At 45.2% G+C, this 12946-nt stretch overlaps 3 protein-coding genes across 3 annotated transcripts; 1 reads left to right on the top strand and 2 right to left on the bottom strand.

The window, feature by feature from the left end:
• Window positions 1-850: 850 nt before the first annotated feature.
• Window positions 851-2987, top strand: V865_001365 (uncharacterized protein; the record flags this gene model as incomplete). The annotated part of the gene is made up of 8 exons (XM_066225184.1): window positions 851-1159; window positions 1218-1349; window positions 1410-1437; window positions 1495-1664; window positions 1746-1931; window positions 2002-2362; window positions 2427-2668; window positions 2733-2987. The coding sequence occupies 8 exons, from the start codon at window positions 851-853 to the stop codon at window positions 2985-2987; spliced, it is 1683 nt and encodes a 560-aa protein (XP_066081281.1).
• Window positions 2988-3679: 692 nt separating this feature from the next.
• V865_001364 (uncharacterized protein) lies at window positions 3680-6830 on the bottom strand (the record flags this gene model as incomplete). The annotated part of the gene is made up of 5 exons (XM_066225183.1): window positions 3680-3924; window positions 3999-4178; window positions 4262-4931; window positions 4995-5420; window positions 5490-6830. The coding sequence occupies 5 exons, from the start codon at window positions 6828-6830 to the stop codon at window positions 3680-3682; spliced, it is 2862 nt and encodes a 953-aa protein (XP_066081280.1).
• Window positions 6831-8229: 1399 nt separating this feature from the next.
• Window positions 8230-12701, bottom strand: V865_001363 (uncharacterized protein; the record flags this gene model as incomplete). Its single annotated transcript, XM_066225182.1, has 13 exons — window positions 8230-9114; window positions 9180-9304; window positions 9369-9422; window positions 9482-9714; window positions 9769-9881; window positions 9946-10473; window positions 10526-10830; window positions 11384-11402; window positions 11455-11646; window positions 11707-12144; window positions 12204-12251; window positions 12314-12436; window positions 12501-12701. The coding sequence occupies 13 exons, from the start codon at window positions 12699-12701 to the stop codon at window positions 8230-8232; spliced, it is 3264 nt and encodes a 1087-aa protein (XP_066081279.1).
• Between the last annotated feature and the right edge of the window lie 245 nt (window positions 12702-12946).

The raw sequence follows: 12946 nt of genomic DNA, 5'->3' as shown, positions 1-12946 counted from the left end.
AGCAGGCGACGTTGATATTTGTTTACAAACATAGGATACGACGTTAAATAACCACGTGCCAATGAGTTGATTACCTGATGGTCATTGCGTCATCACCCTTCTTAGTCCACCATGACAAGTATGGAATACTGTATGCATGCAGGTGTCAAGGCGCTTGGGTTACGATCATACTGCTCAGAAGCCATGCATGTACCTAGAGGGATCAGATGATGTGGGACTGGGGAGAGAAAGGAAGGAACAGATATCGTTTCGAGTTCGATACGCGGCTGATTTTGGGCAAAATGAGACAGCTGATATCTTAACCAATCTTACTCGTAATGTTCTTAGTGATATTAGCAAGGATATACGTATCCAATGATTGAGAAGGGGTTAAATGGATGGTGGGTCGCGGTCATGCATGAGTTGGTATGGTCGATCTCTTGGAACATGTAGCGATAACAGAGGTGACACAGTATTCAGCGTCTGTGCGTCTGTGCGTTGTGTGAATTGTGAGCTACAGTACCATGTCCGGGTGGCGAATGAACATGATCAACTTTTCCAACATTGATTCCTTTGGATCCTTGTTTCTCTCATCCATCTCCCATTTCATCACTCCCCTCATTAGTCGAGTAACACCTTTCACTTTTCCTCTTCATGGGCAGTCACTCATCAGACTGTCTGTGCCGTACAGACTCCCACGAATCATTTCGGAATCCCTCTTGGATCTCAACCAGATCCTATTAATCACTCTTCCAATTCCGGTCTTGACTTTTCTTGGACTCCGACGGCCATTTCCACGTGAAGACCAGTACAATCAACCTCAACGAATCTTCAAGCTGTCTAACAATCATACACACATACAATATATCTAATGGTCCGAACTGCCCAAACACATCGTTCCAAACCTGGCAAATCGAAACCCATGAACAACCTCATTCCAATCAAAGGGCAACGTAAAGTCATCCTGGGTGATCTGACCTCACCAGTCGAGAAAGGCGATATCATCTTTTCCACCACTCCAATATTTCCAACACTCAATTCGGGATTACTATCAAGTCATTGTTCAGGATGTCTGAAGACTGCACGACAGATAAGTGAGGACCTGAATATCGACATTGACAAGGTGGAAGAGAGGATGTTGAAATGTTCAAGATGCCAAGTCCACGTATTCTGTAGTGTGGTAAGAGTCTCGTCAGACATGGTCATGTAATTAGCTGATTCTGAAATTGTAACGACAGAAATGCTATGCCAGTACTTGGTGTTCACTCAATGATGAATGCCGAGGACTAGCCAATAATCCCGGATGGATCCCTAATACGTTCGCGAGGTTGGTGGCGAAAGTATTGACTGCACGACGATTCGGAAGAGAGGTAGGTAGTAGCGAATCGTTAATGAACATGATATCGCTGAAGTTGATTACAATCACGCAGCTATACGACCCGCTTCCAGACTATCCTGGTGAGCTAGAATACAATTCCTTCAGCACCACGATCTATATCTAATAATTGGGGATAGTCGCAGACACGGACTGCACACACATCAACGAAGAGACACTAAAGATCCACGACAGTGTCATCCAGCTCCTTGCTCAGCCGGAATGTGAAGGGGAGACTTTAATTTATACTGTCCGATTGTGCCAATACCAAATCGATGAAGAAGATGGTTTCGAAACCTTGGTTGGAAGAGTATGTATCATTACTGCCTGATACTTCCTAAGATCTCTCCAACAGCTGTTCTTTGCCGAGCACTAATGTTATGTCTCAAAGATATCCTCATGCCTGTTCACATTATACGACACATCAACAAATCCCGTCGGTATTGGTCTCTCGCCCGACTTATCCAGCATACGTCAATCCTGCAAACCTAATTGTCAGATTGTCTTCCATACTGGACCGAACGTTAAAGATGGTATGAGCCTGGTGGCGAACAAGACGATATATCCTGGTGAAGAGGCAAGCTTTTGTTTTTTTTTTTTCTTTTTGGTAACAATACCTATAAGCTCACATGAAAGAGCTTGGACAGATCACTATATCATACATTGACTTGGCCCTGCCAATACATCTTCGTCAAGCGGCACTTGAAAAATTCGGGTTCGACCATTCTCAACTATGTCCACATTGCTGGATGACTATCGTAGATTGTCGTTGGGCTGCAAAGCATCAGAAATGTACGATGAGTGGGATCATACCCTTATCTTCCTCGCCGAGATCCTCCAAATCTGAAAGGAGGATCACGGGATCTGTGGAACAAAGGGAATGTGATAGGTGTTCCGAGAACATCCCTATTGATAAGTTTAAACAACGGTATGAGGAGCTTATGAGTGTAGTAGGTGAGATTTGGGAGAAAGAACAGAAGGGTGTGCTACTGCCATACGATGAAGAGGGTAGGTCCAAATAGTCGTTGAACTTTTGATACCGCCAGAGCTGATACAGTATCTCATATAGCAGCCACCTTGGGAGAGATCCAAACATTATCCACAATAATACCAAAATTCCTTCAGACCTTCCCAAATCTCATTTACCCAGTACCATATCTACAAATGCGATACGCTCGACTTCTCTCGACTTTACCTCGGACCTTATCCAATACAAAGGAAATTATCGAAAATTACACTCAAGCTTATTCGTCGTTCCTCTCTCTCAACAATAATCTATCTACGCCTCTAACTTGTTCTCTGGCTTTCGAATTGGTAAATTCCCATTTAGATATCTTAAGTATCTATGCAATTGATCGAGAAAAGATCGAAAAGAAAGATTAGTTATAAAGATTTGGGTAAAACGGATCATTTGAAAACTTCAGAAGAAGAGAATATGGATGATGGAGAGATTGAATCGTATTTGAAGGAAGGTCAAGATTGGATTGAATCCTGTAAAGATCATTTAAATGATTTGGCTTATACCCAACACAACCACGGTCATGGGCTGGAAACCAAGTTTAGGGAATTGGAATTGAAAAGATGGCAAAGGCAATTTGAGGAATTAGATATTTGGTTCAATTATTTATATTGATTCACTGAATAAACGAAAAGATTTGTTTAGGATGATCATGTGATTGATACTTACTGTATGACTTCGTTTCGACAAGCGAAGTTCTGGTCGGCAACTTATGGATGTACATATCTTTTGTTAAGGTAGTTTGCGATCTTTGTTAGCTCAGACTCAGATATTTCTTGCATTAGTTGATTTCGTTTAGATGATGTTTTCTGGAAGTATAGTACCTTATGCATCTCAAAAGCGGTCTCCTGCATCGAATTAGGGCTATGGCCACCCAGTCTCATCAGAACATCTGATGTCGAGTCACTTGGAACTCTGATGATATCTGAATGTTGAGGTGGCTCTCAGCGCTCTTACCAGCATGCAAGAAATGCGAGGATAGATAGACTTGTCGAGAACAGATGTTTGATCAATTTAATACACATGTGTAATAAATGATATCGTTATATTGATCTATCCTAAAAGTGGTATATATGGAAAGTATTTTTGATATATTGATGATGATGCTTGATATCTCCTAATCAGGTCTAATGAAATCACAAAGTATCTAAATAATTCAGTTACGATGAAGGAAAAAGTGATGAAAACGAACACTATCTTGTTCCAAGCTTCAGTGATCTAAAATTCGACAATCTAGATATTGTATCCACAAATATTTGGCATTTGGTTCGATAACGGATAACCGATTGTGACAGGGTAGAGACAATTCATCTCCAACCCCAGAACCCTTCCCAGAAATCGGGTACGTCCGCTCCTCTAAGTCTTGACCATTTCTTTCTCGCGAGCCACCTCCAATATCGAATGATCATGACCATCACACACGCGACGAGGAAGATGGCAATCACTATACCATCGAAGTAACCATGAGGAGAAGGAGTACCGTCATCGTGTTCGTGAGCATCCATATCGGGATCACCATTATGAGGTACATTAACGTTCATGGAGAATAAACCTATCAATACACCAAATCAGAAACTCATCTTCTGAATCCGGAACACTAAGGTTGATAGAGATATGTCGACTTACTCAGTATGAATTGCATAGGCAGGATGGAAATGGTGACGGTAGACAGCGCTAAGATAGCTTGATCCGTACCACCTCTGGCGAAAGAGAAAGATACGTTAAGATGCGATAGATACGCAGGTTGACAATGCGACAAGATGTATTCGTAATGATACAACGATGTTTGTAACAACAGGATATGATCTGAAGGTGAATAACATTCGTTTATCAGCTGTCTGTACTCCCTGCATCGGTGTCTCGCAAGTGTACGTGAGATGACGACTCACCTTCGACATCCCCGATATACGCTTCCATCGTCGCACCCTGTTCTCTGGCTCTCTTCCTCAATCTCGCAATGACAGCACCTTTCGCACCTAATAGTCTAGTCAAGCCAGTCACTAATCTTCTCATATCTGTGATCCGCTTCAACATCGTCGATCGATCAAAGACCGCTTCTGAGACTTGTTGATGTTTTCTTCGTATAGCAGAGGAAGTAGGTAAGAAGAATAACCTGAAATATATGAAAGGTCGAGGAAGAGGTATCTGCAACGAAGGTATCTTGATCTTATCACGCAGAGTCCTGCTGATGTTGAGTGTACTCTTTTGACGCAGACGAGAGGGTTGTTGTTTCCACATATGAGGTAATAAACTTGGTTTCTCATTTGATGATAGATGCTTTTCATTCAATTCAAATTCGTTCCATGAAGATTCTGGTGATGGTATAGGTTCACTCTCCAGGACTGCTGTAGTCCTCTTCGGATCGGTGGTAGGGTCAATAGTCAAAGAATCGATATCATCCACTTCTCCATCGACATATCGAATCAGGGGGAAAAAAGCATCTACGATTGAATCGATCAACCCGTGGGCTATCCAATCGGAGTTATGTTCTGGATTGGGGAAGTTCAGAGCACGTTCGAGCACTCGTCGAGTGTGTTTTGAGATATCTTCGAAGTGGAACTACGAAGAACGAAAACAAGTATAATCAGTTATGCTCAGGAAGACTGATAATCGGGTACTCACGCTGACAATTCCATCTGCGAAGACAACCAAATACACATTGACAGCACCCACTCCAACACCTTCCAATCCTTCTTTTCCAGGATGATCTTCGACGATCTCAACCTTTTCACCTGATTTACTGGCATTCTTCCCAGTAGCTCTACCCATACCCCAACCTCTCCTTCTGCCCTCCTTCTTCTCGCTCTCTCGATTGTCCGTTTCCTGCATCTCGTATATCTCAGGTGCAGTATCTGCACTCCGTATAGCCGGTGCCTCAGCAAGCGTCGCGCCAGATGCACTTGCTGATCCAGGGGTGTACTTGAAATAACTTTCATCCAAAGCTCGAACTACCAGGAAATAGTAACCCAATTTATCGAAATGATCTAGTTTTTCTCTCGGATCTTGTTGCAGGACGTCTTCGAGAGTGAGAGGATGAAGTCCGAGAAGCTGAAGAGAACACAAGACAGATCAGAGATGCACTTGCTCATACTCACGTGGGACGAAAAAACGACTGACCTCTCCTAGATCCCTCAGATCCTCCCAGCCAGGACAGGATACATCCAACCACCAAGTCTCATTTGCCTTGCCTTTCTTGGAGAAATCGAATCCGTCTTTCGCAACCCCAGGTGTCCCAAGTCTTGATGGCGGGTGATACTCGGCTTTGAGAGATGTCAAGCTAGCGGTCGAATCCGGTCTGGACAAGCCGAGTAGGTCCGAGACAGATTTTGGTCTGATTGGGTCTGCTGCCATATCTCCTCTGAGGGCATGCAGTCTTGATTGAGTACGAGACGCTAGCGGTCGAGGAGGTAAAGGGAATGAGGGAGGGCCTTTAGGTGTACGGGAGCGTCCCGGAGCTGATCCGGCTTTACGCATTGGTACATTTGGTGTGGGACCGGGAGTAGGAAGTGGGGTAGTATCGATGGGGAAAAGGCCATTTGTTAGACGAAGTGAGTGTATGTGTTCGACGACAACCGGCAAAGAGGGAGTGACTACTACTCTATCAGGTGGGTATGATTTTTGACCTAGTGACTGAGGACTACCATCGCCATCTACTAAAGTTGACTGTTCTCTCTCCGAGGAAGAGACAGAGCTCCTGACACCTATGTCAACTTCTCCTAAACGCGGTGGTAAAAGCAAAGTAAATTCTCTTCGTTTCGGAAGGTGTTGTCGTTTTGGAGGATGGGGACTGCTGGATGTTTGACGAGTCAAAGCAGTTTCAATCCTGCTAAGCTTGGATCCCCTTCTTTTCCTCCTCTTTCTCGTTTTTATCGATGCGGATGAGCGTCCTCCATGAGACTCAGTATCGGTCGTATCACTCGTATCAGAGCCAGACGAATGACTGCCTCTTCTTACTCCTAAAGCTTCTCCAAATCTCTCGATGACAGCTCGTGCCCTTTCAAGGTTTTCTGACCAAGTGGAACTCGCACTAGATGTACTGCTCGTGCCCAGAGAGACAGCATCCTCATCTATCGGCTGTTGATCCGGTACGGTTGGATCTCTGACAGCTCCTCTATATAGATCTCCTTCTAAAGTGTAATAACCTAATCTAGATGGACCAGCTACAGGCGGTATGGCTACAGGCGGTATGGAGGTAGGTTGCTGATTGACTGGCGGGCGGTTTCTCTTTCTACGTAGTTTGAGGGGAGTCAAGAGTTCGGCAAATTGAGGTTGGATTGGACTGGCAGAGGACAGGATGGTATCTCTTGCAATGATAGGGGAGAGTCTCGGATTGGGTCGTGCAGTTATATCAGCTTCTTCCAACTCTCCTTGAGTTATTGCGGTCGACGGGGTGCTGTGTGGAGGATGATGAGGGGCATCGCCTATTGAGAATTTAGGTCGAGGGGTGGAGGGTGGCATGTTGGGGATCTAAGGAGGGAGTCATGGGTAGATTCGAAAGAAGGTATCGCCTTTTGGGCCGCCGAGAACTGTGGATCCGACCATCCGGTGAAGATACAGTGAAAGCAGTGAGCGGAGTTGAAAGGCGCGAAAGACAATGGAGTTGGGTTGAAGAGTTGTTTTCAATGGGTATTTGACCAAATACAGCGGAGGATATCAGCAGCTATAAGTTACCAGGAGTGATACCAGAGTTGGTTGATAACGAATGAATGACTGGTGAGGATCTGAGGATGGATGAGTACGGAGCGAGAGGGGAATGGGAAAAGAAAAAGAGCAAGGAGTTGAGGGAGGGAGCTATGAATAGAATTCTGATAAACAGATCTGGTTATCATCGTTACGTAACCATACACTCGCCGGTGGCAAACCTAAACCTCTGGCTGTGGCTGCCTTAGGATTGCACGTGCGTGCTCGAGCAAGAGTTTTGACAGCAGTATTTTTGGCTTCGCTCTGCACCCTGCGCTGGATACGATAGATAGAAATGATCAAGGTTATTGATGATGATGTCTCACACGATACCAAGGGTATCAAGCCTTGGTGAAAGTAATAGTGGCAATTGCCAATCAAATCAACTTACAGGTGTACTTCTTGACCAACGCTAAATTCGCCTTTGATAACGGTGAAACACAGGTTCTCCTTTGATTCAGCTATAGAGGATACGAGTTCACTCACGCTCGTCAGCGACTCGTTCCATACGTGTCTTGACTGGAATACAGTACAGCGACTCCGATACAGTATTGAGAGGTATAAAGTTACTCACCCTTGATACTGACAGGCTGATCGACAGCAGTGGCGGATAAGATCAGAGGTAAAACGGCGAAAAGGGTCTTCACGAACATTGTCTCATATATGTATCTGATTAGAACTGAAAAAGAATACAGAATACTATGAGTGTTATTAACAAGGTTGATGCATTCTTTCATCCATTTATAGATTGAGATGACTTTTAATATCCCTGTTGCACTTTGTCCTTTCTTGTCAATTGACCCAGTTACTGTGACAGGCTTCTGAATCCTTTCTTCGATCATCGGGTCACATATACTGCACGTTTCTTTTCCAGACAGGTCAGGAGTTTGCTGAAACCAACCTCGGTCAAAGGAAGATCTGTATGCAGTCGCGAGATCGGGCCCCTTCAAAGTTTATGATCCTGTCAAATGTGAGATGTCGAAGAGATCGCCACTTGTAGGATACCGATTGGACAAGGGGTCGAGCGGAAGAGTCACAATCGGTAAGACTAACAAGACCCTTCGACTGTTATATGTCGGATCCTCTCGTGACGAGCCAATCCAAAAATCGTGTACTGCATCCATTCATATCATTATATTGCATCACCAGTACTATATTCCATAGTTGACTCAAACCTTTATTCCTCCTCTTCATCCTCATCATCACTAACTTCAATTCCATTCTCTTTCAATTTCTTCTTATCTGCATTCCTCTTCGCCGTCAATTCATCCAAAAGTACCAAAAGATCTTCATGTTCCTTACTTTCCTCTTCCCTCTTTGTCTTTTCCTCCTCCAAAGATTTCTCTAGCTCTTTCACTTTGTTATCGAGCTCTGCAGCTCGCTTCTTAGCCGCTTTACCTGATTCTCCGCCTCCACCACCACCCTGTGCTGGTGCTGCCGATTCAGCAGTCTTGAGTTTACTTTCCAATTCCTCAATCTTCTTTTCAAGCGTACTTGTCTTCTCCTCCAATTCTTTCGACCTGGTCTCACCTGAAGATACTTTCTCTTCGGACGATTTCAACCTCTCTTCCAGCTCTTGCTTCTCCTTCAGCGCTTTCTGAGCATTCTCCAACGCCAATTTACTTTCCTCGAGAGATTTCTTCAATTCATCCAATTCCTTGCTCTTCACTTCTAGCGCTTTCTTATCCCCTTCTGACGAAGCGTTATCCGTAGTTGAGGGTGGAGGAGCGGATTTAGCTTTTTCTTCCAGATCTTTGACTTTCGCTTCAAGATCCTTCAATTTGGTTTCTCTAGATTTTGAACTGGCTTTGGCCAAGCTTAATTCCGACGAAGCTTTCTCATGAGTATCTTTCAAGGTTGCAAGTTCGGCTGAAACTTTCTCAAGTTCCGATTTAGTACTTTCAGCTGAAGATGCAATATCTTTAAGGGATTCATATTCGTTCTTCAAGATCGATATTTCTTCCTCCAACGTCGATCGGGCATTTGTAGTTTCCTGTAACTGCGTTGAGAGGGTAGCAATCTGCGAGGAGAGCGAATCGACTTCGTGGACCAATGTGTCCTTCTGTTTACTCAAATAGAATGAATCAGCCTTCACGATCTAATATGTCATGCACGTTGCGGACTGACCTCTTGTTTGCTTTCCTTGGTCAGGGCTTCGAGTTTAGATTGAAGTTGTACCACTTCATCAGTCTGAGTTTTGAGTTTCTGTCGGAGTGACATGATGATTGCGGCAGTTTCACCATCGTCGACAGCTGCAGCGAGTATCAATACGATCAGTCAATGACTCCCATTTCCCTTAGGAAAGCGGGCACTCACGTCCGGAACCCCTTACAGCATCCGGATCTATCGCGATTGATCGCTGGATGGTGTCTGAAAGTACTGCATTAGCATCATTCGTTGCTTCATCTGCGTTAGAAAGGAGGGCTCACAATAGTGGTTCTTCCAGAAATCAACAAATGCCCAATCAAACCACAATTCCAGCCCTTCATCAACTTCATCCGCTTCGCCTTCAGCCGTCGCAGCTGCAGTGGCATCGCTTCCTTCCGTATCGAAAGCATCAGGTTGGACTGCTCTGAATCGAGGGTCTTCTCGTAATCTCGCCATCCGAGAGACGAACTGATCTGGACCAATTCGAGAATGGAGAATGGGATGAAGCGTTGCACTGCAATCTTATATAAGCTTACGATTAAGAAGAATCTACAAACATCGAGCTTACCGAGTGATTTCTCCTGGTTCTCTGTTGAACTCATAGCATACACCTAAGAGGAATGCACTCAGTCCTTGGACCAAAGGATCAATGCCGGTAGCTTGAGTGATCGGTTGAATGAGCTATAATCGTATATTAGCTGACATACACGCTATCGGACTACCACTGTGCTGCTAGCCAACCCACGACTTGTAAATTGGCACTTTCACTCAAAAACTCCTTAACTGTCTTTGGGCTATCCCACAACCAAGTGCACAATAGTACCAAATATCCAACCATCACTCTGGTCCAATCTTCTTCTTCTGGTAATCCAGTCGTCAATCCTTCCTTTGCAGCTCGGTTGACACATTCGGTCTGTTCTCTCGAGGCCATCATAAGGTTGCCCACCACCAACTGGACAAGTGAGACTTTGTCTTCGTCATCTGCTATGGCGCTATCGCCAGAATCACCAGAGGGAATGGCTATATCTCGGGCTAACTTCTTAGCATGTTCGGAATTTCGAATCAGGTGCGCAAGTAAGAGACACGAGAATAGAGGTCGATAAGGATCGAATTGCTCCGTAGAAGATTGAGGTAGGTCAAGTAAGCCAGAGAGAATGAGGGATCCTGCTGATTGAGGTTGATCGGGGAAGTTGGCGTTGGGATTATCTGATGGAGGGGCCACCATGGAAGAAAGAATACCAATTCGAGCGTCATCATTACCCGATACGTATGCCTGGAATTGTGTCAGCTACAAAATCTGGGCGATCGAGTGCACGTCAACTCACCTCAAACATGTTCACACCAGCAGCTCTACCTCTGAGACCTCTCCCACCAGCACTAGGATCACCTTCGATGACAGCAGTAACTAAAGCTACGGCAGTCGGCTTGTTCGGTATCCTCACGAATCCGCCGTTGGGATGTTCATCATCTGCGTGTACGGCTACAAGAGGCGAGATGAGGAGGCTGGAGAGGAGATCCTGATTCGCAGGTGAAGAAAGAAGAATAGGTGTTAAAGTATTGAGTGCTTGAGATTTGATACCATTTGGGGCATTTGATGCGAGAGACAGTTCGACGAGACATCGAGTCACACCTCCGGTCACCATAGCGGTCTATGCATCAAACGTCAGATTCGCAAAGTCGATAGCATATGTCCAGCTCACCTGATTACCACCACCTGGACCCCGACAAGCATCCTTATCAACCCAAGAACCAAGCCGGTATTATAGATCTTCTGTTCTGGCCAGTATTGAAGAGCGAACTCGTCTGGTGTGGGTACATCAGCGGGTAAAGGCGAAGGAAACCGATGATCCTAGGGATAGTGGGGATGAGAGACAGCTCTCGGAAGTAGTTCTACCAATGAAGTATCAGCCATGATGTATGCGTGAGACAGTAAGGTCGAAAGATGCTCACTTGATTAGAAACGTTGAATCTGAGCAAGCCACCGATGACCGTCAAAGCATCCTGGACGACTATTCCACCTTCCACTCCGCCTTCCGAATCTATGATTTGGAGGAGGCTGGAGAGGAGATCCTGATTCGCAGGTGAAGAAAGAAGAATAGGTGTTAAAGTATTGAGTGCTTGAGATTTGATACCATTTGGGGCATTTGATGCGAGAGACAGTTCGACGAGACATCGAGTCACACCTCCGGTCACCATAGCGGTCTATGCATCAAACGTCAGATTCGCAAAAGTCGATAGCATATGTCCAGCTCACCTGATTACCACCACCTGGACCCCCGACAAGCATCCTTATCAACCCAAGAACCAAGCCGGTATTATAGATCTTCTGTTCTGGCCAGTATTGAAGAGCGAACTCGTCTGGTGTGGGTACATCAGCGGGTAAAGGCGAAGGGAAACCGATGATCCTAGGGATAGTGGGGATGAGAGACAGCTCTCGGAAGTAGTTCTACCAATGAAGTATCAGCCATGATGTATGCGTGAGACAGTAAGGTCGAAAGATGCTCACTTGATTAGAAACGTTGAATCTGAGCAAGCCACCGATGACCGTCAAAGCATCCTGGACGACTATTCCACCTTCCACTCCGCCTTCCGAATCTATGATTTGGAACAGTCTCTCGAAAGCTCCCGAGAAAGCTACGATCTTCTGTAGGTCGGCATTACCAGCTAACATAGCAGGTAGAAGTAATAGAGCTTCGTTCCTTAACATCTCGCTAGCTCCTCCACCCAGTTGAGCAGCTTGGGGCTGACTGCCTGGTGGTGGCGCTGGATCTAACACCGATAATATCCCATCGACACCGGGAGGTGGTGCTGACATGATGTATGATTGAGCGACGGCTGGTCGAGAGGTCAATAGCTGTGACAGGAACTGTAAGGAGTAGAATCGGGGGTAGAAAGATGGCGAGTTGGATAAGAGAGAAAGTAAAGAATGAAGTGGTTTGGGTTGCTGCATAGTAAATCACTACAGTTAGCTTGTTTCAGACTTTAGCGGGTAGTCTAGCTTACCTCAAGGAAGGCATCGGTAAACTTGAGACCTAAATCATCTTTCGCAGGCTGTATATTCAATATCGTCAGCTTACTCTCTACCCAATGATAAGACAAACATATTAACTGACCTTTTCAGCAGTCTCACAAAGCTGCATCAGAGTCTCCAGAGCTGCTTTTGCTATCTCCACGTCAAATGGTGCATCATGCTCCAAGACAGCAATGAGAGGTGTCATAGCTCGTATACCAACATCCTATCTCAATCAAGTTATATCAGCTGGATGCCTACAGAAAAAACTGGCCCGAAAGGTAGCTGACCTCTTTCCAATCCCTACTGAGACCTTTCAAGCCAAGTACAGCCGTACGTCTATCTTCAACAGCAGCACTGGTGTTTATCCTTTCCACAAGCTTGTCAATGGTTTCCGTCGCTGTCTGGGGTGCTCCTAGATCCCCTCGCAGTTGGTTATAAGCTGAACTCAGCCTCGAGGAGAACATGGAGGTGAATTGTTGAGTCGACATAGTGGTAGCTCTCCTCTTGTATGGTGGTTCTGAGGGGGTATGAGGGGATGGATGCGAGAGATGAGGGATGTTGTTAAAGGTCAATGAGAATGCAACTAACCGTGAACGTGAAATGGAGTCTGTTCCACGTGGGAAATGGTTGTTGAACGCGTCGATCCATCCCACCCAAGTGTAAGTGTACTCGTAGGAATGCCACAAAAAGATACTTTACGCAATTACCGACAAGGCCAAAGTGGCATAATTCG

This window comes from Kwoniella europaea, chromosome 1, assembly GCF_036810445.1.
Source record: "Kwoniella europaea PYCC6329 chromosome 1, complete sequence".
NCBI lineage: Eukaryota > Fungi > Basidiomycota > Tremellomycetes > Tremellales > Cryptococcaceae > Kwoniella > Kwoniella europaea.
Note: the sequence above shows the minus strand (reverse complement) of the source record. Positions and strands in the feature narration are given on the sequence as shown.